At 41.8% G+C, this 21,283-nt stretch overlaps 1 protein-coding gene across 3 annotated transcripts in view; it reads left to right on the top strand.

Annotated features, from left to right (window-relative positions):
- The first annotated feature begins 3,565 nt into the window (after positions 1–3,565).
- srbd1 (S1 RNA binding domain 1) overlaps positions 3,566–21,283 on the top strand; it is a 307,185-nt gene continuing 289,467 nt past the window's right edge. The window contains exons 1-5 of one of the 3 annotated variants that reach the window (XM_072264996.1): positions 3,566–3,590; positions 8,646–8,673; positions 9,329–9,405; positions 11,285–11,513; positions 18,121–18,444. In XM_072264996.1, coding sequence (XP_072121097.1) covers positions 8,671–8,673; positions 9,329–9,405; positions 11,285–11,513; positions 18,121–18,444 — 633 coding nt within the window. In that variant the 5' untranslated portion in view covers positions 3,566–3,590; positions 8,646–8,670. Of the gene's footprint in view, positions 3,861–5,290; positions 5,311–8,645; positions 8,674–9,328; positions 9,406–11,284; positions 11,514–18,120; positions 18,445–21,283 lie in introns of those variants that run through there. The other 2 variants (XM_072264995.1, XM_072264997.1) reach the window with 2 other exon arrangements.

Below are 21,283 nucleotides of genomic sequence, written 5' to 3'. Positions count from 1 at the left end.
CGTTGCGCCTCGATGATGCGCCTGACTTCAGCTGCACGGGCTCCTGTGGTGATCTTGCTGTGCCAAGCTGGACGGTCGAGGGCAAGCATCTCCCACGTGTTGATGTCGACACCCAGGCCTTTGAGGGACGCTTTGAGGCAGTCTTTGTAATGTTTCTTCTGCCCCCCGACTGAGCGCTTGCCCTGACACAGTTCTCCGTACAGCAGCTGCTTAGGCAATCTCTAGGGGTACATGGGTTTCATTAGAGTACTCTGATTTCCTCCTACGTTCCAAAGACACTTGTTAGTCGATTGGTTGATCATGGTAAATTGTCCCTACTGTGCAAGTGAGAGGTAGAATCTGGGGACAGTTTATGTGAATATGGGAAAACTAAATTAGGATCAATGTAAAATGGGATCCTTAGTAGTTAGCATGGATTCAACAGGCCAAAGGGACTGTATCCATGCTATATGACTTTCTGAACAATGTAGCTCATCTTCAATTATGTGGAAGTTAAAAACAGTGTTGATTTGATTTAATTTTTCAAATGAGTAACAAAATGTATTCATGACAGCAGTGCAGCTGATGTAGTCTGCATGGACATCATTGTGACTTTTGCTAAGATTCCACATGGGATACATGGCAAGTTGTCAAATTTTATCCAAAGTTAACCTGGTATAGGAGGCAGAGAGTGATGATGGTGTATTGCTTTTGATTTGTCAAGCATATTATATGCACGTAGCCGGCAGAGCATCACCGTGGCTCACTGACACCACCTTGCATCTTCTATATGACCAGTGGTGTAACAATTTGGCCATCAATGCTGGTGGTACAGCATTGCTAATGTTGCTGATAGAGGATACTCTGAGGCTACAGAATGAGATCGATTAGTTGGTAAGATGGGCAGAGCAATAGCAAATGAAAAGATGCATGGATAGGAAAGGTTTAGAGGAATATGGGTCAAACATGAATAAATGGGAATAGCTTGGATGAGAATCTTAGTCCACGAGGACCAGTTGGGTCAAAGGGCCTGTTTATATGCTCTTTGACTCTGTGAAATTTAATATTGTGAGAAATAATGTAATGCAGTTTAGAGGCCTGATCAGAACAAGATGTGCACATTGAATAGTCAGGCCTAAGTGAGTATTAAGTATCTGAGGACCCTTGAAGATGGCAGTACAAGTTTGTAAGGTATGAAGAAAGCAGAAGAAGTGATTTCTTTCATTACTCAGGATATTGGAAAACAGGCAGTCTTTATTACAGCTTACGTTATACCACAGCTCGAATATCACTACAGTTTTAGTCTCCACACAAGAGAAGGAACATGGTTTCATCATTTAGGACCTCCACCATCCAGGACATGCTCTCTTCTTGCTGCTGCCCTCAGGAAGGAGGTATAGGAGCCTTAGCTCCCACACCACCAGATTCAGGAATAGTTATTGCCCACCAACCATCAGGCTCCTGAAACAGAGTGGAAAACCTCACTCACCTCAAAAGTGAACTGATTACACAACCTATGGACTAACTTTCAATCAAGGACTCTGCAACCCATGTTCTCAATATTTATTATTACTTATTATTATTATTACTTCTTTTTCTTTTTGCATTTGCAGTTTGGTTGATTGTCCATCTTTGTGTGTGCATAGTTTTTCATTGGTTCCATTGTGCATCTTTCACTTAGTGTGAATGCCCACAAGAAAATGAATCTCAGGGTAGTATATGATGACATATACATACTTAAATAATAAATTATTTTTGAACTTTGATGATTGTACAGGAGATTGCAGAAGAGATTCAACAAGATGTTCTTTATAATGAAGTATTTCATTTGTGAGATAGGGTGGCTGGATAAGATGGGATTTGTTTTCCTGGGAACAGCAGAATCTGAGGGAACACTGAAAGAGATGTAAAAAAATTAAGGTATACAAAAGATTTTTTTTTCCTTTTTCAGAGGTGCATAAAATTAGAGAACATAGATTTAGGGCAAGTGATAAGAAATGCAGTAAAGAACATTTTTACCCAGAGATAGTTGAAATCTGGAGCACATTTCCCGAATGGGGTGGTGATGTCAAGTGCTCTTATCGTATCTGGACAAGCTCTTGAATTGCCTTGGCATTTGGGGTTATAGACCAACTGCTGGTTAATGGGATAAGTACAGATGGGGACTTGGATGATTGGCTTTGATGTGGTGGGCCAAAAGACTGATGTCTATACTGTGTGACCCAATCTATCAATGAAATATGTGGCTATGTGATGAAGTTATGGAATGGGAAAATACATTATCTATGGTCATTTCAATATCTATTGGATAAAAAAGTCTACATTATTTTATATGATTATGAAGACACGTAGTCCTCTTTTATTGTCATTTAGTAATGCATTCATTATGAAATGATACATTATTTGAGAAGCAACAATATTTAGGCAAACTAGGGCACTTAAAGCAGTTGACACAGTACAATCAACTGATAAATAGAACTAACACCATTTTCATTTGATCTTTCTAAGAAGCTAAACTACAAAACTGGGAGGGAAAGTTCATGGTGGAGGGGGGAGGGGTGGTGAGTGAGGGGGAATCCAAAGATAGGTTCACAGGTAAGTCACCAGGAGAAAACTTGTTACTAGTATGATTATGATGATCTGTCTATGGATGGATAGACAGTAGAACATACTGAACAGATGCAGAAATAGGCCGTTCAGCCATTTGATCCAACACTACTTTCCTAACCTTTCCTTATTCTCCTTGATGCTCCTATTATCTAGTGATCTTTCAATAACTAAGCCTCCACAAGCCTTTAATGTTGAGAAGCAGGGTATTGTGTCCTCATCCCAGATGGATGACCATGGAGAGACATTGAAGACATTTGAGCAGTATTGAGTTATTGGGCATCAACATCTCAGGCTCTGCTTTGGCTCGACTTCATTAGAGTTTGAGGAGATTTGATATGTTATCGAATTCCCTTGCAAACTTTACAGATGTATGGAGGAGAGAATTCTGACTGGTTGTAGCACTGCCACTTATGGAAGCTCCAATGCAAGAGACTGTAAACTCAGCCAGCTCCACCAGTCACAACCCTCCCAACCATTGAGGACATTTTCAAAAGGCAGCATTCATCATTAAGGATCCTCGCATTTGGGACATAGTCTCTGGATACTACCAGTGGTGAGGAGGTACAGAAGCCTGAAGACTTGCACTCAACGACTTTGTACCACTTACTTTGTAATTTATAATATTTTTATGTCTTGCACTGTACTGTTGCCGAAAACTAAAAATCATGTCATATGTCAGTGACATCTAAGCATTTCACCACGAAAGACATAAGTGCCATAATAAAGCACCAGTAATCATTAGAGCTTTCGGCTGAGTGATAGAAACTGAGCAGTTGACACAAAAAGGTATATTGCAATCCTACTTGAGTATGAATCAAATTTTATTTATTTCTCGTTCTGATTAAAACTTCATCTCCCACCAACTTGTCTCTTTGTGGGAGTGAAAGACGATTGATATTGGTGAAGAGCCATTGGTGAACACCGACATGCACACAACCAATAAACTTTCTACTAGTGCGCATGCGGTCTTCTCAGAGAAAGGCGCACGGGACGCTTCGCAGGTTCGGGCAGGGAAGCTAATATATTTTGTATTATTTTAGGTGTGCCTGGAATGAACGGCATTTTATTATTCATGGAAAATAATCATTGAAAGTGTACTGTTGACAAAGTGAGAACTATGCTTACGAACAATAATTAACGCCCCTCGGTTTGAATGGTCAACGGGAGCTTTCAGCTGGCGGAAGCGGGGAGCCTTTTAGTGAAGGAACCGTGCCGGTCTTGGGACGTGGAGGCGGATTGTGTTCATCAGATTGTGTAGTGGTGAAAACTCGGTAAATTTACAATGTGCTTCCAATTCCTCCACTAACCGATAGAATCTAGAGAAAGAAGGCAGAACACGGCCGAGTTTGCTTTGTGGGCTCGGCGGAGGGAATGCTGGTGTGAGCCCATCCTTAGCAGAAGTCATCCACAACCTGTTGCATTTCTCTGATGCTGTAAATCTGCGGCTGAGTTACCAACCGCTTTCATTCTGTTATATCATTTAGAAATTTATTCGGGGTGAATTAATCACTGCCGCTATTATTTAAAGATACCGCAACGACTCTCAATTACTGGTTCCTAAAGAGGTTGCATAAAGAGCTAATTTTACGATAAACCAATAGAGAAAAGGCATGTGCTGATAAGTAAAGCATTCAATTTCTTTAAGATAACACCTGCTTGCTATTAAATACATTTACAGTGGAGTCCAGTTAATTGGGACATCGGACCAGCTACCTTTTTTAAGACATCTCTTAAAGATCAAAAACTAATTGAGAAAATAGACGGATGCCCTTCGTTTACTTGGAATACTGTACTGTTTAATAGAAGAGCGTAAATGCTAGACACTACACCATGCTCAGAGCGAGCAGGTTTGTGCTTGTTTACATTCAAAAAACAGATTTTTTTTTGTCACTGATAGTTCGTGAGAAATAAACTAATAAAATTCAGAACTGTTTTGCTCACGACCTTTACAAGCATTCAGGCTTGCAGATGTCAGAAAAGGCCTGGAGTGAAAATTAAACGATTTCACTACTTGAATAATTTAAGAACTACAAAGAATTTTAAGTTATCAAAAATCATCTTGAAAGTTTAAATGAAAATTAAGATTTGGAGGATGCAATCATCAAAAGGGTTATATGAAGGCAGTCCATTATCTACACTAGAATAATGGACTGCCTTCCTCAGACTGTGCTGATTTTGTTCATTTACAGTCAATCAAAAGAACCCTGCAGTGTACTTAAGATGTATTCCTCTGTCGATAACTATTAGGAGCTAATACACAGTTTTATAATACTGTAGTAGTATTGATAGTGTTCTAATTTGTTCTGTTTTTCATTTAAATGCATAATTCTTTACTCAATTAAATGGTAGATTGTCTTTTTTATATACTTTTTAAACTATTTCCATGAATCTGGCCAATTGGGGCAGCTGCCTAATTAGGCCAAAATGTACTGGTCCCGATGTGAACCAACTTACTGGAATCCACTCTTTACACCCATTGACGGCAGGCAAAACAAAAATCTTACACATGATGCGCAGCACGAATGAAGCATTTGCTTTCATTCCTGCCACAACCTGCATTCCCTTTATCGACTTTTTTATGTTCCTGAGAAATATTTGAAACTGAATACCAGTGTTCTTAACTTATGTATTATGTTTGATTTTGATGTAAACTTCTGGCTGTATCTATTCCATCAGTAAGAAACAACCTTGATCTGTTATGCCTGTGCATTTTCATAGACAGTGAGTAATTATCATATTTGTTTTCCAGTCCCTGCCTTTCCTACTGTTGTCACCTGGTCCACTCTTAAAAGCTTTTGAAATCTCTAAACTCCTTTCAATAGTGACTTCTAGCACACCCTGTTTTAATCCATCAGTATGCATGCCCTCTGCTTCTAAAACTTTGGAATTTGCTCTGTAAAACTTGGCCTCTGTGAAATTCAAAAATACTAATAATCTGAAGTAAAACCAGAGAATATTGGAAATACTCAGCAGATCAGGCAATGGATCTAGAAAAAACTATTTTAGATTGATGATGTGGTGAAACATGCTGCTGTTTTTTTCTTGCTTCTGTATATTTTACTCTTCCTTTATGTCCAAGTTTTTAGTTTTACAATCTCCCAGTACTTGCTTTTATGGAAACATGAGGAAATCTGCAGATGCTGGAATTTCAAGCAACACACAGAAAAGTTGCTGGTGAACGCAGCAGGCCAGACAGTATCTCTAGGAAGAGGTACAGTCGACGTTTCGGGCTGAGACCCTTTGTCAGGACAAAGGGTCTCGGCCCGAAACGTCGACTGTTCCTCTTCCTAGAGATGCTGCCTGGCCTGCTGTGTTCACCAGCAACTTCTATGTGTGTTGCTTGCTTTTATGGATTTGTTCTTGATTAATTCCTTGAAATCTTGTGCTGTGTTTAAAAAAAAAATCTGTATAGTTGCAGTTCAGTGCTTGCTGCACAGGTGGATGTCTTCACATAACAGCTTTGTTTTCCAACATTTGTTAATATTTAAGCATTGTTCCAAAATTAAAATCCTCATCTTTATTTTCAATTACTTCCAGGCCTCATCTGATTCGATCTCTGGATTTTTGAATCCTACTGTGCTTCACATATCTGCTGTTCAATGCTGACCTCTTCATTGCTCTGTGTTTCAGTTGCCCCTTATTCCCTCAGGTGCTAAGACTTTAGACTCAGGAAATTGCTTCCAAAACGGTACCATTTCTCTGCCTCTTCAATTAGACTGCTATAAGACATGGTCCTCTTTGTAGTTCACATCATGTTGGTATATTGAATGCACTATATTAATCAAAAATATTATTTGCCATTTGATTATTGGTATTGGTTTATTGTGACATGGACTAAGATACAGTGAAAACATAGTCATACTTTATTGATGCCGGGGGAAATTGGTTTTCGTTACAGTTGCACCATAAATAATAAATAGTAATAAAACCATAAATAGTTAAATAGTAATATGTAAATTATGCCAGGAAATAAGTCCAGGACCAGCCTATTGGCTCAGGGTGTCTAACCCTCCAAGAGAGGAGATGTAAAGTTTGATAGCCACAGGCAGGAATGACTTCCTATGATGCTCAGTGTTGCCACTCGGTGGAATGAGTCTCTGGCTGAATGTACTCCTGTGCCCACCCAGTACATTATGTAGTGGATGGGAGACATTGTCCAAGATGGCATGCAACTGGCCAGCATAGTATTGTAAGATATCCATACAGATAATTTCACAACTTAAGTACCATGAGGCAGTACAAGGAAAAAATTATAACAGAATGCAGAATACTGGACAGGGTTATATACAACCATCTCAGTGTTATTAAGGACCTTGAAAAATGTGGAATCTTACATCTTTTTTGGATATTACTATCCCTTGCTTCCAGTTACTTGCAATGCATTGCTTGACAAGACAGTCTGCTTCTAGTAGAGGTACCTATGATGCGTCAATGTGCAAATCAACATTCCTCTCCTTCAAGATGATCTTTGAAACCTACTTCTTTAAACACATTTTAATAGCAGTATACCAAATGTTGACTTTTAATGCCCTCTAAGAAGCACTTTGAGACAATTTTATATATTGGTAACACCACAAATTCAAGGCAAACCTCCAGCTTTCCGATAGGAAAAACCTGTCAAAATGGCATTGGTAATTTGTTGTGTTAGGCACTCCCAGAATGTAGTTACATTTAGTTGTGATGTTGCACCTAATGCCTTTTGCATGTGCTATTGACTTCCCCCCCCATTAGGGGATGGAAAGGATAAAGGAGTGTTGGAGATATGTATGTACAGATTTTCAGGATTTTTGTGAAGCTGCGAGTTAGCCTACCAATTTTCTAGATTGGCATGTATGATTTATGTTTGTACTAAATTTAACTACAGTTGAAATGGGCACGGTTCTAAATGTCGAATGCATAGATATAATGATAGACTTACAGTAGATGCAGTTTCTGCACGGATGAATCATAGACATACACAGAGAGCTAGCCTGTGCCCTTGGTGTGAACATCGTAGATTTAGAATGTCATGTCTTCATATGGTATAATGCATTCAGGCATACACTGATATCATGCAAGTGTTTGCAGTGAATCTGTTACATGATGTGTAATTGACGTACTTTAAAAATGGCAGACAACACTGAAAACATTGCAAAAATTTGAGACCAAATTTATGAAATTGTATTAAAACACAGAATGCAAAATTGGGAGAAAATGGCAATTTAGTATTAGAAATAGTATATTTTTCAGATTTATTGTAATCACAAAATTTCAATTAAGTTCAGCCCTTATTTATTTCTCCTTGATATATGTGCAAGTTGTTGTGGGCTGTTTGTGTTCAATTTTGAGAGCGCTGCCAAATTAGTTGCCTTTTGGGTTGCAGTTGTGGAGGTTTAACCTTTTTTTTAAGAGCTATTGTCTCCTGTTCCAACTTCTAATATTTCTTGACAGACAGGTTATAATCTTGAAAAAAAAACTACAGAAAAAGTTGCACAGAATTTAAAATTGTCCTGTTCCAAACTATTTTCAAAATGGGTCACAGTAATGGCAAAAAACATCATGTAATGCCAAAGGCCAGGCAGCATCTATAGGAAGAAGTACAGTCGACGTTTCGGGCTGAGACCCTTCGTCAGGACTAACTGAAAGAAGAGATAGTAATCTCTTACTATCTCTTCTTTCAGTTAGTCCTGACGAAGGGTTTCAGCCCAAAACATCGACTGTGCTTCTTCCTATAGATGCTGCCTGGCCTGCTGCGTTCCACCAGCATTTTGTGTGTGTTGCTTGAATTTCCAGCATCTGCAGATTTCCTCGTGTTTATGTAATGCTAAATATGTCTTGTAATAATAATCAGAAATGCTATTATACAGTCTATTCTATGCTTACTTTGTATGACTGCTAGATTGTTTGTATGAACAGCAAGTTCGGAAACAACATATTAAGCCATTCATTAAACACAAGAAAAGGCATGAAATGGCACACTATTGGAATGGAATTTTGATTTGTTTTTTCTTGTATTGAATGTTCAGAATAAAAATTCACGAGTTATTTACATGTATGTTTAATATTTTTCTTTGCAGAAGACGTTGACTTCAACAGTAATGCATGGTACGTAACATTTTTGGCATTATAATTTTTAAGTAATAAAAATGGTAAAAATTTAATATTCTATTAAAATGTTCTAAGCAGAAGGTGAATATGAGAAACAACGTAATAATGAGTAGCATAATTGCTTTATCTACAGGTATGATAAATTTGCAAGTCTGATACGTCATATTTTTTTGGCACTGAGAGTAATGTTCAAAAGTTCAAAATTTGTTTATTATCCAAGTAAGTATACCATATTCAATCTTGAGGTTCATTTTCTTACAAGCAGCCACATCAAAGAAAGACAATAGAATTCATGAGAATGTAGAATATTTACATCACTGCCTCTCACATCAGGCACACTAATAAAAGATGAAAGAACTACAAATAATGCTAGTAATTGTCAGTCTGTTAAAATTAGAAAATAGTTTGTGCACATTAAAATGATTTGCTGAAAGTCTGAACAATGATTAGAATGACAATGCTATTGCTTATATTATTGTCAGGCAGTTTCCTGCTCTGCCTGTGTAACTTTAATATGGAAGTTTCATGGTTAAATTCATATCAGACAATTGACAAGAATATCCTTGGTGCTGGTTGGTTAGATAGCAGTCTCGTTTGATTATTGTAAACTTATTTTTTTTGATAAATTACACTGATTCAAATTAATTTACAGATGTCAACAACCAGTCAAAAAAGACCATTTTCTGAAGAAGAAGAAGAAGAAGAAAAAGAAGACTCATTTCTGGATTTGTAAGTTCATTTCTTCAACGTGTTTGATATTTTAAGTTGTAGTGAATATTATTCTCCTTTCCTTCTGATGCATTTGAAATACTGGGTACCTTCAAATATATTGGCTTATTTTGTTTTATTTACTAAGTAGATTACACTTATTTACAAGTTTGCTGCTGAGTCATGATTGCACTACCAGATCCAGCTCAAACTGCATCAAGTTTGTTGATGACACAACAGTTGTGTGTCAGCAGACAGGATGGAGATAGAGAGGCTTGTCAAAGAACAACATCCTGAGTCTCAACGTGGTCAAGACAAGAGAGGTGATTGTGGACTTCAGGAAGGCACAGGTTGACCACTGTTCATTACACATCAATGGCTCGGCCATGGAAGGAGTAAAGAGCATGAAGTCCCTTGGTGTGCACATAACGGACTATCTCACCTGGACCCACAACACCTTCGCACTAGTCAAGAAGGCACTGCAGCATATACAGTTTCTGAGGAGAGTGGGGGGTGCAAGGCTCCCTGCCTGCACTCTAACAATTGACAATAAACTGGACTGGTCAAAGAACACTGAGGCTGTCTACAAGAAGGGTCAGAGCCGTCTCTATTTCCTGAGGAGACTGAGGTTTGTTGTTGTGTGCTGGGGCAGCAGGCTGAGGGTAGCAGACACCAACAGAATCAACAAACTCATTCGTAAGGCCAGTGATGTTGTGGGGATGGAACTAGACTCTCTGACGGTGGTGTCTGAAAAGAGGATGCTGTCCAAGTTGCATGCCATCTTGGTCAATGTCTCCCATCCACTACATAATGTACTGAGTGGGCACAGGAGTACATTCAGCCAGAGACTCATTCCACCGAGATGCAACACTGAGCGTCATAGGAAGTCATTCCTGACTGTGGCCATCAAACTTTACAACTCCTCCCTTGGAGGGTCAGACACCCTGAGCCAACAGGCTGGTCCTGGACTTATTTCCTGGCATAATTTACATATTGCTATTTAATTATTTATGGTTTTATTACTATTTAATTATTTATGGTGCAACTGTAACAAAAACCAATTTCCCTCGGGATCAATAAAGTATGACTATGACTACAAGAGCACTATTGAGAGTAATTGTCTGGCTGTACCATTGTGTGGTACGTAAGCTGCAAGACATTGGACTGCAAAACCCTACAAAGGATATTAAAACCGATGAGAGGATCACGGCGGTCTTCCTCCTTGCCCTATTGGTGATATTTGTTGTGGATCCCTACCACCCATCCCACAATCTCTTTGACCCATTACCATTAGGAAGGAGGTACAGGAGCATCAGGACTAGGACTGCCAGGCCGGGTAACAGCTTATTCTGAGACTAATGACTACCTGCCATCACTGAGGTTTTGTCACTAGGACAGTGAGCTGTTGACTGTACCGTTTACCTGTGCTGCGCAATCAGTGGAGTGAGATGAGGAACTTATTTTTACTATCTTTGTTGCAATACTGAAGTATTTAGTTTTTTTTTTTAATAGACTTAATTTACTTTTCTTTAGAAAAGAAACACTATAGTGCAGGGTTTCCCAACCTTTTTTATGACCTGGACATCTACCGTTAACCGGGGAGTCCTTGGATCCCAGGCTGGAAGACCCTGCGGTTGATTGCATTGTTTGTATTAAACTGTGCAAGCCACATTTCTTCATTCCAACTACTAAAAGAGTGTCTGATTATGGGAGCATGGAGAGCCTTTTGCTTCTCTTTGCCCCATGAGAACTTTATGTATTAGAGGAGTTTCTTTTGCACTGGTTCATTGTCTTAACTTGCAGAGCATTTCCAATTTTTTCCCCCGATTATTGTGTCAAATGGAAAATATTCTTCTACTTGAATCTAATTCCTTTAATCACGTATGTTTTTATCATATAGAGCTTCTGATCCTGATTCTGAGGAAGAATGGGTGCCAAAAACTACAGTAGCAAAAAAGTCCAAAAAAGGTATTGCAGGGAAAACAGTGACTGCAAGAAAGAAAATAAAGTCCGAACAAGAAAGTACTGCAACCAAAAAGGCAACAGTGAAAAAATCTACCAGCAAAACAGCCGTTAAAACGACCAGAAAAAAAACAAGAGAGAAACCTCATGTGGACCAGAATATTATGGTGCGAAAGTTATTTTCTGTCAAGGTTGACAAAAGAAACAGGCTAATCATTAGACGTAATTGTGGTACACTAATACATTGTCAATGGGATGGTAAGAACATAGAAAATAGAACAGTACGGCACAGTACAGGCCCTTCGGCCCACAATGTTGTGCTGACTCTTAAATCCTGCCTCTCATATAACCCCGCCTACCTTAAATTACTCCATATACCTGTCTAGTAGTCTCTTAAATTTCACTGGTATATCTGCCTCCACCACTGACTCAGGCAGTGTATTCCACGCACCAACCACTCTCTGAGTAAAAAACCTTCCTCTAATATCCCCCTTGAACTTCCCACCCCTACCTTAAAGCCATGTCCCCTTGTATTGAGCAGTAGTGCCCTGGGGAAGAGGCGCTGGCTATCCACTCTATCTATTCCTCTTATTATCTTATACACCTCTATCATGTCTCCTCTCATCCTCCTTCTCTCCAAAGAGTAAAGCCCTAGCTCCCTTAATCTCTAATCATAATGCATACTCTCTAAACCAGGCAGCATCCTGGTAAATCTTCTCTGTACCCTTTCCAATGGTTCCACATCCTTCCTATAGTGAGGTGACCAGAACTGGACCCAGTACACACAAAATAATTTGCAGATGCTGGGATCAAAGCAACACTCACAGCACGCTAGAGGAACTCGGCAGGTTGGGCAGCATCAGTGAAAACGATGAGTCGACGTTTCAGGCCGGAACCCTTCGTCAGGACTGAAGAAAGAAGGAGGGGGAAGGATTTGAAGAATGCTTGTAGGTTCAGTTGAAAAACCAGTAATTTGAAAGACAAAGGGGTGGGGGGGGGGGGAAGTAGGGACGTCATAGGCAGGAAAACAATGGGTAGTAGAAGGAGGCGGAACCATGAGGGAGGTGATAGGCAGCTGGGAGAGGGGGCAGAGTGAAATAGGGATAGAGGAAGGGAGGGGGAGGGAATTACCAGAAGTTGGAGAATTCTATGTTCATACCAAGGGACTGGAGACTACCTAGACGGTATATGAGGTGTTGTTCCTCCAACCTGAGTTTAGCCTCATCATAGCAATAGAGGAGGCCATGTATGGACATATCTGAATGGGAAGGGGAAGCAGACTTGAGGATCCTGTCTGTTGTGGCGGACGAAGCGGTCCCCCAATCTGCGCCGGGTTTCACTGATGTAGAGGAGGCCGCACCGGTGCAATAGATGACCCCAACAGACTCACAAGTGAAGTGTTGTCTCACCTGGAAGGACTGTTTGGGGCCCTGAATGGTGGCAAGAGAGGAGGTGTAGGGACAGGTGTAGCACTTACGCTTACAGGGATTATTGCCATGTGGGAGATCCGTGGGGATGGACGTGCGGATAAAGGAGTCGCAGAGAGACCAATCCCTGCGGAAAGCGGAGAGGAGTGGAGAGGGAAAGATGTGCTTAGTGGTCGGGTCCTGTTGAAGGTGGTGGAAGTTGCGGAGGATAATGTGCTGGATCTGGAGGCTGGTGGGGTGGCAGGTGAGGACAAGGGGAACTCTGTCCCTGTTGTGGTTGCGGGAGGATGGGGTGAGGGCCGAAGTGCGGGAAATGGAGGAGATGCAGTTGAGGGCGTCATTGATGACAGTAGAAGGGAAACCACGATCCTTAAAGAAAGAGGACATTTGAGATGTCCTGGAATGGAAAGCCTCATCCTGGGAGCAGATGCGGCGGAGACGGACGAACTGGGAATAGGGAATGGCATTTTTGCATGTGGTGGGGTGGGAAGAGGTATAGTTGAGGTAGTTATGAGAGTCAGTGGGCTTGTAGAACATGTCAGTGGACATCTTCTCTACTGCTGTGATGAGGCTAAACTCAGGTTGGAGGAGCAACACCTCATATACCATCTAGGTGGTCTCCAGCCCCTTGGTATGAATATAGAATTTTCCAACTTCTGGTAATTCCCTCCCCCTCCCTTCCTCTATCCCTATTTCACTCTGCCCCCTCCCCCAGCTGCCTATCACCTCCCTCATGGTTCCTCCTCCTCCTTCTACTGCCCATTGTTTTTCTGCCTATGACGTCCCTACTTCCTCTCCCCCAACTCTTTGTCTTTCAAATTACTGATTTTTCAACTGAACCTACAAACATCCTTCAAATCCTTCCCCCTCCTCCTTTCTTCAGTCCTGACGAAGGGTTCCGGCCCGAAACATCGACTCATCGTTTTCACTGATGCTGCCCGACCTGCTGAGTTCCTCCAGCGTGCTGTGACTGGACACAGTACTCCAGGTGTGGCCTAACCAGAGTTTTATAGAGCTACATCATTACCCCGAGACTCTTAAACTCTATCCCTCGACTTATGAAAGCCAACACTCCATAAGCTTTCTTAACTGCCCTATCTACCTGTGAGGCAATTTTCAGGGATCTGTGGACGTGTTCTCCCAGATCCCTCTGCTCGTCCACACTTCCAAGTATCCTGCCACTTACTTTGTACTCTGTCTTGGAGTTTGTCCTTCCAAAGTGTACCACTTCACACTTCTCTGGGTTGAACTCCATCTGCCACTTCTCAGACCACTTCTGCATCTTATCAATGTCTCTCTGCAATCTTCGACAATCCTTTACACTGTCCACAACACCACCAACCTTTGTGTCGTCTGCAAACTTGCCAACCCACCCTTCTACCCGCACATCCAGGTCGTTAATAAAAATCACGAAAAGCAGAGGTACCAGAATCGATCGTTGTAGGACACCACTAGTCACAACCCTCCAATCCGAATGTACTCCCTCCACCATGACCCTCTGCTTTCTGCAGGCAAGCCAAATCTGAATCCACCTGGCCAAACTCCCCTGGATCCCATGCCTTATGACTTTCTGAATAAGCCTACCGTGTGGAACCTTGTCAAGTGCCTTACTAAGATCCATGTAGATCACATTCACTGCACTACCCTCCTCTATATGCCTGGTCACCTCCTCAAAGAACTCTGTCAGGCTTGTTAGACACGATCTGCCCTTCACAAAGCCATGCTGACTGTCCCTGATCAGACCACGATTGTCTAAATGCTCATAGATCCTATCTCTTAAGAATCTTTTCCAACAGCTTTCCCACCACAGACGTAAGGCTCACTGGTCTATAATTACCCGGACTATCCCTACTACCTTTTTTGAACAAGGGGACAACATTCGCCTCCCTCCAATCCTCCGGTACCATCCCCGTAGACAACGAGGACATAAAGATCCTAGCCAGAGGCTCAGCAATCTCTTCTCTCGCCTCATGGAGCAGCCTGGGGAATATTCCGTCAGGCCCCGGGGACTTATCCGTCCGAATGTATTTTAACAACTCCAACACCTTCTCTCCCTTAATATCAACATGCTCCAGAACATCAACCTTACTCATATTGTCCTCACCGTCATCAAGTTCCCTCTCATTGGTGAATACCGAAGAGGACCTCGCTCACTTCCACAGCCTCCAGGCACATCTTCCCATCCTTATCTCTAATTGGTCCTGTCCTCACTCCTGTCATCCTTTTGTTCTTCACATAATTGAAGAATGCCTTGTGGTTTTCCTTTACCCTACTCGCCAAGGCCTTCTCATGCCCCTTCTTGCTCTTCTCAGCCCCTTCTTAAGCTCCTTTCTTACTTCCCTATATTCCTCAATAGACCCATCTGATCCCTGCTTCCTAAACCTCATGTATGCTGCCTTCTTCCTCCTGACTAGATTTTCCACCTCACTTGTCACCCATGGTTCCTTCACTCTGCCATTCTTTATCTTCCTCACCTGGACAAATTTATCCCTAACATCCTGCAAGAGATCCCTAAACATCGACCACATGTCCATAGTACATTTCCCTGCAAAAACATCATCCCAATTCACACCCGCAAGTTCTAGCCTTATAGCCTCATAATTTGCCCTTCCCCAAATAAAAATTTTCCTGTCCTCTCTGATTCTATCCTTTTCCATGATAATGTTAAAGGCCAGGGAGCGGTGGTCACTGTCCCCCAGATGCTCACCCACGGAGAGATCTGTGACCTGACCCGGTTTGTTATCCAATACTGGATCTAGTATGGCATTCCCCCTAGTCAGCCTGTCAACATACTGTGACAGGAATCTGTCCTGGACACACTTAACAAACTCTGCCCTGTCCAAACCATTGGAACTAATCAGGTGCCAATCAATATTAGGGAAGTTAAAGTCACCCATGATAACAACCCTGTTATTTTTGCATCTTTCCAAAATCTGCCTCCCAATCTGCTCCTCGGTATCTCTGCTGCTACCAGGGGGCCTATAGAATACCCCCAATAGAGTAACTGCTCCCTTCCTGTTCCTGACTTCTACCCATACTGACTCAAAAGAGGATCCTGCTATATTACCCACCCTTTCTGTAGCTGTAATAGTATCCCTGACCGGTAATGCCACCCCTCCTCCCCTTTTGTCCCCTCTCTATCCCTTTTAAAGCACTGAAATCCAGGAATGTTGAGAATCCATTGCTGCCCTGGTGCCAGCCAAGTCTCCGTAATGGCCACTACACTAGCTCTCAGTTCATCACTTTTGTTCCTGATGCTTCTTGCGTTGAAGTACACGTATTTTAGCCCTTTTGCCTTACTACCTTTACACCCTTTATTCTGCTTCTCTTTCCTCAAAACCTCTTTATATGTTAGATCTGGCTTTACTCCATGCACTATACTTGCAGTTCTTGGATGACCTTTATCCTCCTCCACCTCACTTTGCTCTACACTCTGGTTCCCCTCCCCCTGCAAATCCAGTTTAACCCCTCCCCCCACCCCCAGAGCAGCACGAGCAAACCTTCTTGCAAGGATGTTAGTCCCCTTCCAGTTCAGGTGCAACCCATCCCATCGGAACAGGTCCCAGCTTCCCTGGAACAAGGTCCAATTGTCCAGAAACATGAAGCCCTCCCTCCTGCACCAACTCCTTAGCCATGTATTTAGCTGCATTATCTTCCTATAATGTGTGCACACATTATCTTGCCTCACTAGCACGTGGCACGGGTAGCAATCCTGAGATTGCAACCCTGGAGGTCCTGTCCTTCAACTTTGCACCTAACTCCCTAAATTCTCTTTGCAGGACCTCCTCCTCCTTCCTATCCACGTCATTGGTCCCGACATGGTTCACGACATCTGGCTGTTCACCCTCCCTCTTGAGAATACTGAGAACTTGATCCAAGATATCGCGGACCCTGGCACCAGGGAGGCAACAGACCATCCGAGATTCTCGATCTCTTCCACAGAACCTCTTATCTGCCCCCTAACTATCGAATCCCCTATCATTACCGCTCTCCTCTTTTCCCTCCTTCCCTTCTGAGTTGAGGGTCCAGTCTCGGTACCAGAGACGCAACCACTGCAACTTGTCCCTGGTAGGTCGTCCCTACACACTCTAGCTCGTGGCTCTGGATCCACACCCAGGCCCCGGTCTGGTTCATGGCACCACTCTCACATGTGCCTCACGCTTAGAATCCTGCTGTCACTACACACCTGACCCTTATTCACTCTTGGTGATCCTGATCCTAATACTGACCGCAAAAGTTATTAGCATTTAATAAATCAGTAGGTACTGAGGATTTGGTGCGTAAGAATGCCTAGACTCAATAAATATTTACTGAAATTATCTATATTCTTACTATGTTTGTTGTTTATTTCTTTTAAGGTTTTAGCATCTGCTACGATGTAAAACATCGTCATTTTTATTGAAATTGGGAGTCTACTTTACAAACTTGGGATCTGATTTACCTTCTTTTAATATGGCACACACATTTCATTGATCCTCGAGTTTATATCGTCCAGTCCTATAAATTGAAGATTTGATGAAGAAAACTAGAAAAGATGAGCATTTAGTTGACTACTTTTTAAGAAGTAATGTTCTTAAGAACCTGTATGTACACACAAGGCATGTTACACCAGTCAGCTAACTAATTTGTTAATTTGTTCATGCATAAAAATTGCTGGCATACCTGCCACAAATCATTATCACAGAAAAGTTAATAATAAACTTTCTAAATCTTTATTGTTGTTAGCCTGAGTCATTGATGAAAACAAATGGGAGTGTTGACTTTACATTTTTGTACATCTGTCAAATTGTCACATCGTGCAGGTTTGATGGATGTCTTAGTAGTAGTTGTGATAACATTCCTAATGCTTGCTGTAACACAGTTATGACATAAAGAAATGCTGATTTAATTTCTAGTTAGTCCAGAGTTTTGCTGGTTACAGATGGTACCCTAGTTTAAGAAAAGAAAATTATCTGATTCCCTCATCTAGTTTACCTAACAATCACTGTTCAAAAGGTTTGTACAGAAACTGAGTGGGAATATTTGGAGATGGTGTTGGTAATCTCTCTTTCCACCATAGTTGAATGTGATTACAAGTGAATGGTGGGTACAAGGGTAAAAAATGAAATGGTGATTGGAACTCTTTGATCAGGTAAGTCTTTGGTACACTCAAAAGACAGAGCTTGCAATGGGTTAAATAAAGTAGTACAAAGTCATCTGCTCCTTTCATGTTCAACCAAACGCATGATGAAAGTGAATTGTAATTTTATTCAATTTGAGCTCAAAGTATTGGTAATAGACTAGATTGAATAAAAAAAAACATGATCTTCTTTTGTGTATGACTCATGAAATGTTATTTATCTGACAGGAAAAATTTCCAATTGTGAACAGTAATGAAGATGTATTGCCTTCACAAAGTAAACAGGATTTAGGAAACCTAAAACAAAAGGGAGATGCTCAACAAATTCCAATACAAGTAAAGAAAGAAATTGAACACTGCCATGTTAAAGTTGAACAGCCGTCTACTAGCACGCATTTGAATGAAATCAAGGAAGAAGATATAAGTTTTACATGGGATGAGCCTGTTTTAAAGAAGCAGAAGACTGAGAAGAACCCTGAAGGGAAACCCGTAAAATTCCAACGAGGAAGTGTAGAGATTGGGGAGCTGCAAATGAACTGGAATATAATCCAGGTATGTACACTTCACTGCTTAGTTATATTATACACGATTGCTGTTTTGGCAAGGGACTTTTTGTTGTAAATTTGAATATATTTACTTTGCAATAGTAGTGACTACCCATTTTATCTCTAATCAGACTCTGGTTTTAGATTAGATTAGATTAGATTCAACTTTATTGTCATTGTGCTGAGTACAGATACAAAGCCAATGAAATGCAGTTAGCATCTAACCAGAAATGCAAAGAATAGTGTTATTTACAAAATAACTGTGAATAAAAAGTAAGTGCTACAGCACACAAATATAAAAGTACTGATACAATACAATATGGGTGCAATGCTGCTTAGCGCTGTGATGTGAGGTTCAGCAGCGTCACAGCCTCAGGGAAGAAGCTCTTCCCGTGCCTGCTGGTGTGGGAGCGGAGGCTCCTGTAGCACCTACCGGAAGGGAGGAGAGTAAATAGTCCATGGTTAGGGTGAGATGCATCCCTTATAATGCTTTTTGCCCTGCCCAGGCAGCGCTTATGGTAGATGTTCTCAATGGTGGGCAATTGGGTGCCGATAAAACGCTGGGCAGTTTTCACCAATGCTGGAGTGCTTTGTGGTCCGATACGGGACAATTGCCATACCGCACTGAGATGCAGTTGGTGAGTATGCTCTCAATGGTACAGCGGTAAAAGCCCTTCAGTATCCTGGGACAGAGGTGAGTTTTCTTCATGCTCCGCAGGAATTAAAGGCACTGTTGCGCCTTTTTGATCAGGATGGAGGAGCTCAGGGACCAGGTGAGATCATCGGAAATGTGGACACCAAGAAATTTGAAGCTTGATACACGCTCCACTACAGCTCCGTTGATGTAGATGGAGACGTGAGTGTGGCTCCTAGCATGCCTGAAGTCCACAATGATCGCCTTGGTCTTCTAGGAGTTAAGGGCCAGGTTGTTGTTGGCACACCACGCAGCCAGGTGCTGGACCTCGTCCCTGTAGGTCATCTCCTCATCCCCTCTGATCAGGCCAACCACTGTGGTGTCGTTTATTGTTACTGACACATGTTGTTACCAGAAGCTGCTGTTTCTGAATCATTGAGTGTGAGTCTTCAGAGGATTGTATATTTTTCCTGATGGTAGAACAAGAAGAAGGCATGTCCTGGATGGTGAGCATCCCCAATAATGAATGTTGCCTTCCTGGAGCACTGCCTTTTGAAGATGTCTCAAAGATTCTGTCTATGATGGAGCTGGCTGAGTCTACAACCCTTTGCAGCCTTTTTTGATCCTGTGCATCAGAGCCAGGTGTGATCCAACTAGTCAGGATGCTCTCCCTTGTACATCTGTAAGAAATTGCTCGAGTCTTTGGTGGCAGGCCAAATATCCATGAACTCCGAATGAAGCAGAGCCAGTTCCATACCTTCATGATTGCATCAATCTGCTGGGTCGGGGATGGATCCCCTGACATGCTGATGTTCAGTAACTTGAAGCTTGAAACTTTACTACTGTTGATCCCTCAATGAGGATTTGGTGTGTATTCTCCTAATTGCTCTTCCTGAAGGCCATAATCGATTCCTGTCATTGAATGCATGGTTGTTGTTGTGACACCACTTAACCAGCCAATCCATCTTACAACTATATGCATCTTCATTGCCATCTGAGATTCTGCTAGCAGTGTCATTGGCAAATGTACAGACAGTGATTGAGTTGTGCCTAGCCACAAAGTCATGAGTATAGAGAGAGTTGGGCAGTGGGCTAAGCATGCGTCCTTTAGGTGCGCCTGTTGGAGGAGGTGTTATTACTGATCTGTACTGACTGTGGTCTGTCGATAAGACCATAAGACATAGGAGCAGAATTAGGCCATTCAACCCTTCGAGTCTGCTCTGCCATTCCATCATGGCTGATCCTGGATCCCACTCAATCCCATACACCTGCCTTCTCGTTATATCCTTTGATGCCCTGACCAATCAAGCAACTATCAGCTTCTGCCTGAAATATGCCCATGGACTTGGCCTTTACTGCAGTCTGTGGCAGAGAATTCCACAGATTCACTGCTCCCTGTCTAAAAAAAAATTCCGCCTTACCTCTGTTCTAAAAGATCGCTCCTCAATTTTGAAACTGTGCCCTCTGGTTCTGGGTACCCTCACCGTAGGAAACATCCTCTCCACATCCAGCATATCTAGTGCTTTCAACATTTGGTAGGTTTCATTAAGATCCCCCTGCATTCTTCTAAATTCCAGTGAGTACAAGCCCAAATCTGCCAAATGCTCCTTATATGTTGACCCTTTCATTCCCAGAATCATTTTCGTGAACCTCCTCTGGACTCTCTCCTATGACAACACATCCTTTCTGAAACATGGGGCCCAAAACTGTTGATAATACTCTGGCAAGTGCAGCCTGACCGGTGCCTTATAAAGGCTCAGCATAGAAGTCATGATATTCATTGTTACAAAATCGATAACGTCTGGTCGGGTTATCCACTGAATATTTCAGTGATATATTCAGAATCATTTGATTCTGTAGATGCTGGAAGAAAAGTGGAGATTGGCAATAAAGGTGGTAAAATTTTTGTTAAGTATTTTTAAGTTGCAATAACATCTTTTTTTGTTCATTTTCTGGATCTGGACATAACCAGCATTTATTGCCTATCTGCAGCTGTTCCTTTCAAGGTGTTGGTGAATGGCCTCTTGAATCACCACAGTGAAAGTGCTTCCACCATGGTGGTGGGCAGGAATTGCTGTGATTTAGACCCAGCAACAACAGAGAACAAACAATATGCTTCCAAGTCTTGATGGTGTGCGGCTTCGAGAGGAGCCAGTAGACAATGTTGCGACTTGTCCGTCTTGGTTTTGGAGTCACTGCTTTGCTTTCTGTA

This window comes from Mobula birostris, chromosome 8, assembly GCF_030028105.1.
Source record: "Mobula birostris isolate sMobBir1 chromosome 8, sMobBir1.hap1, whole genome shotgun sequence".
Lineage (NCBI taxonomy): Eukaryota > Metazoa > Chordata > Chondrichthyes > Myliobatiformes > Myliobatidae > Mobula > Mobula birostris.
The sequence above is the reverse complement of the archived record's forward strand: the minus strand, read 5'-3'. Positions and strand labels throughout refer to the sequence as shown.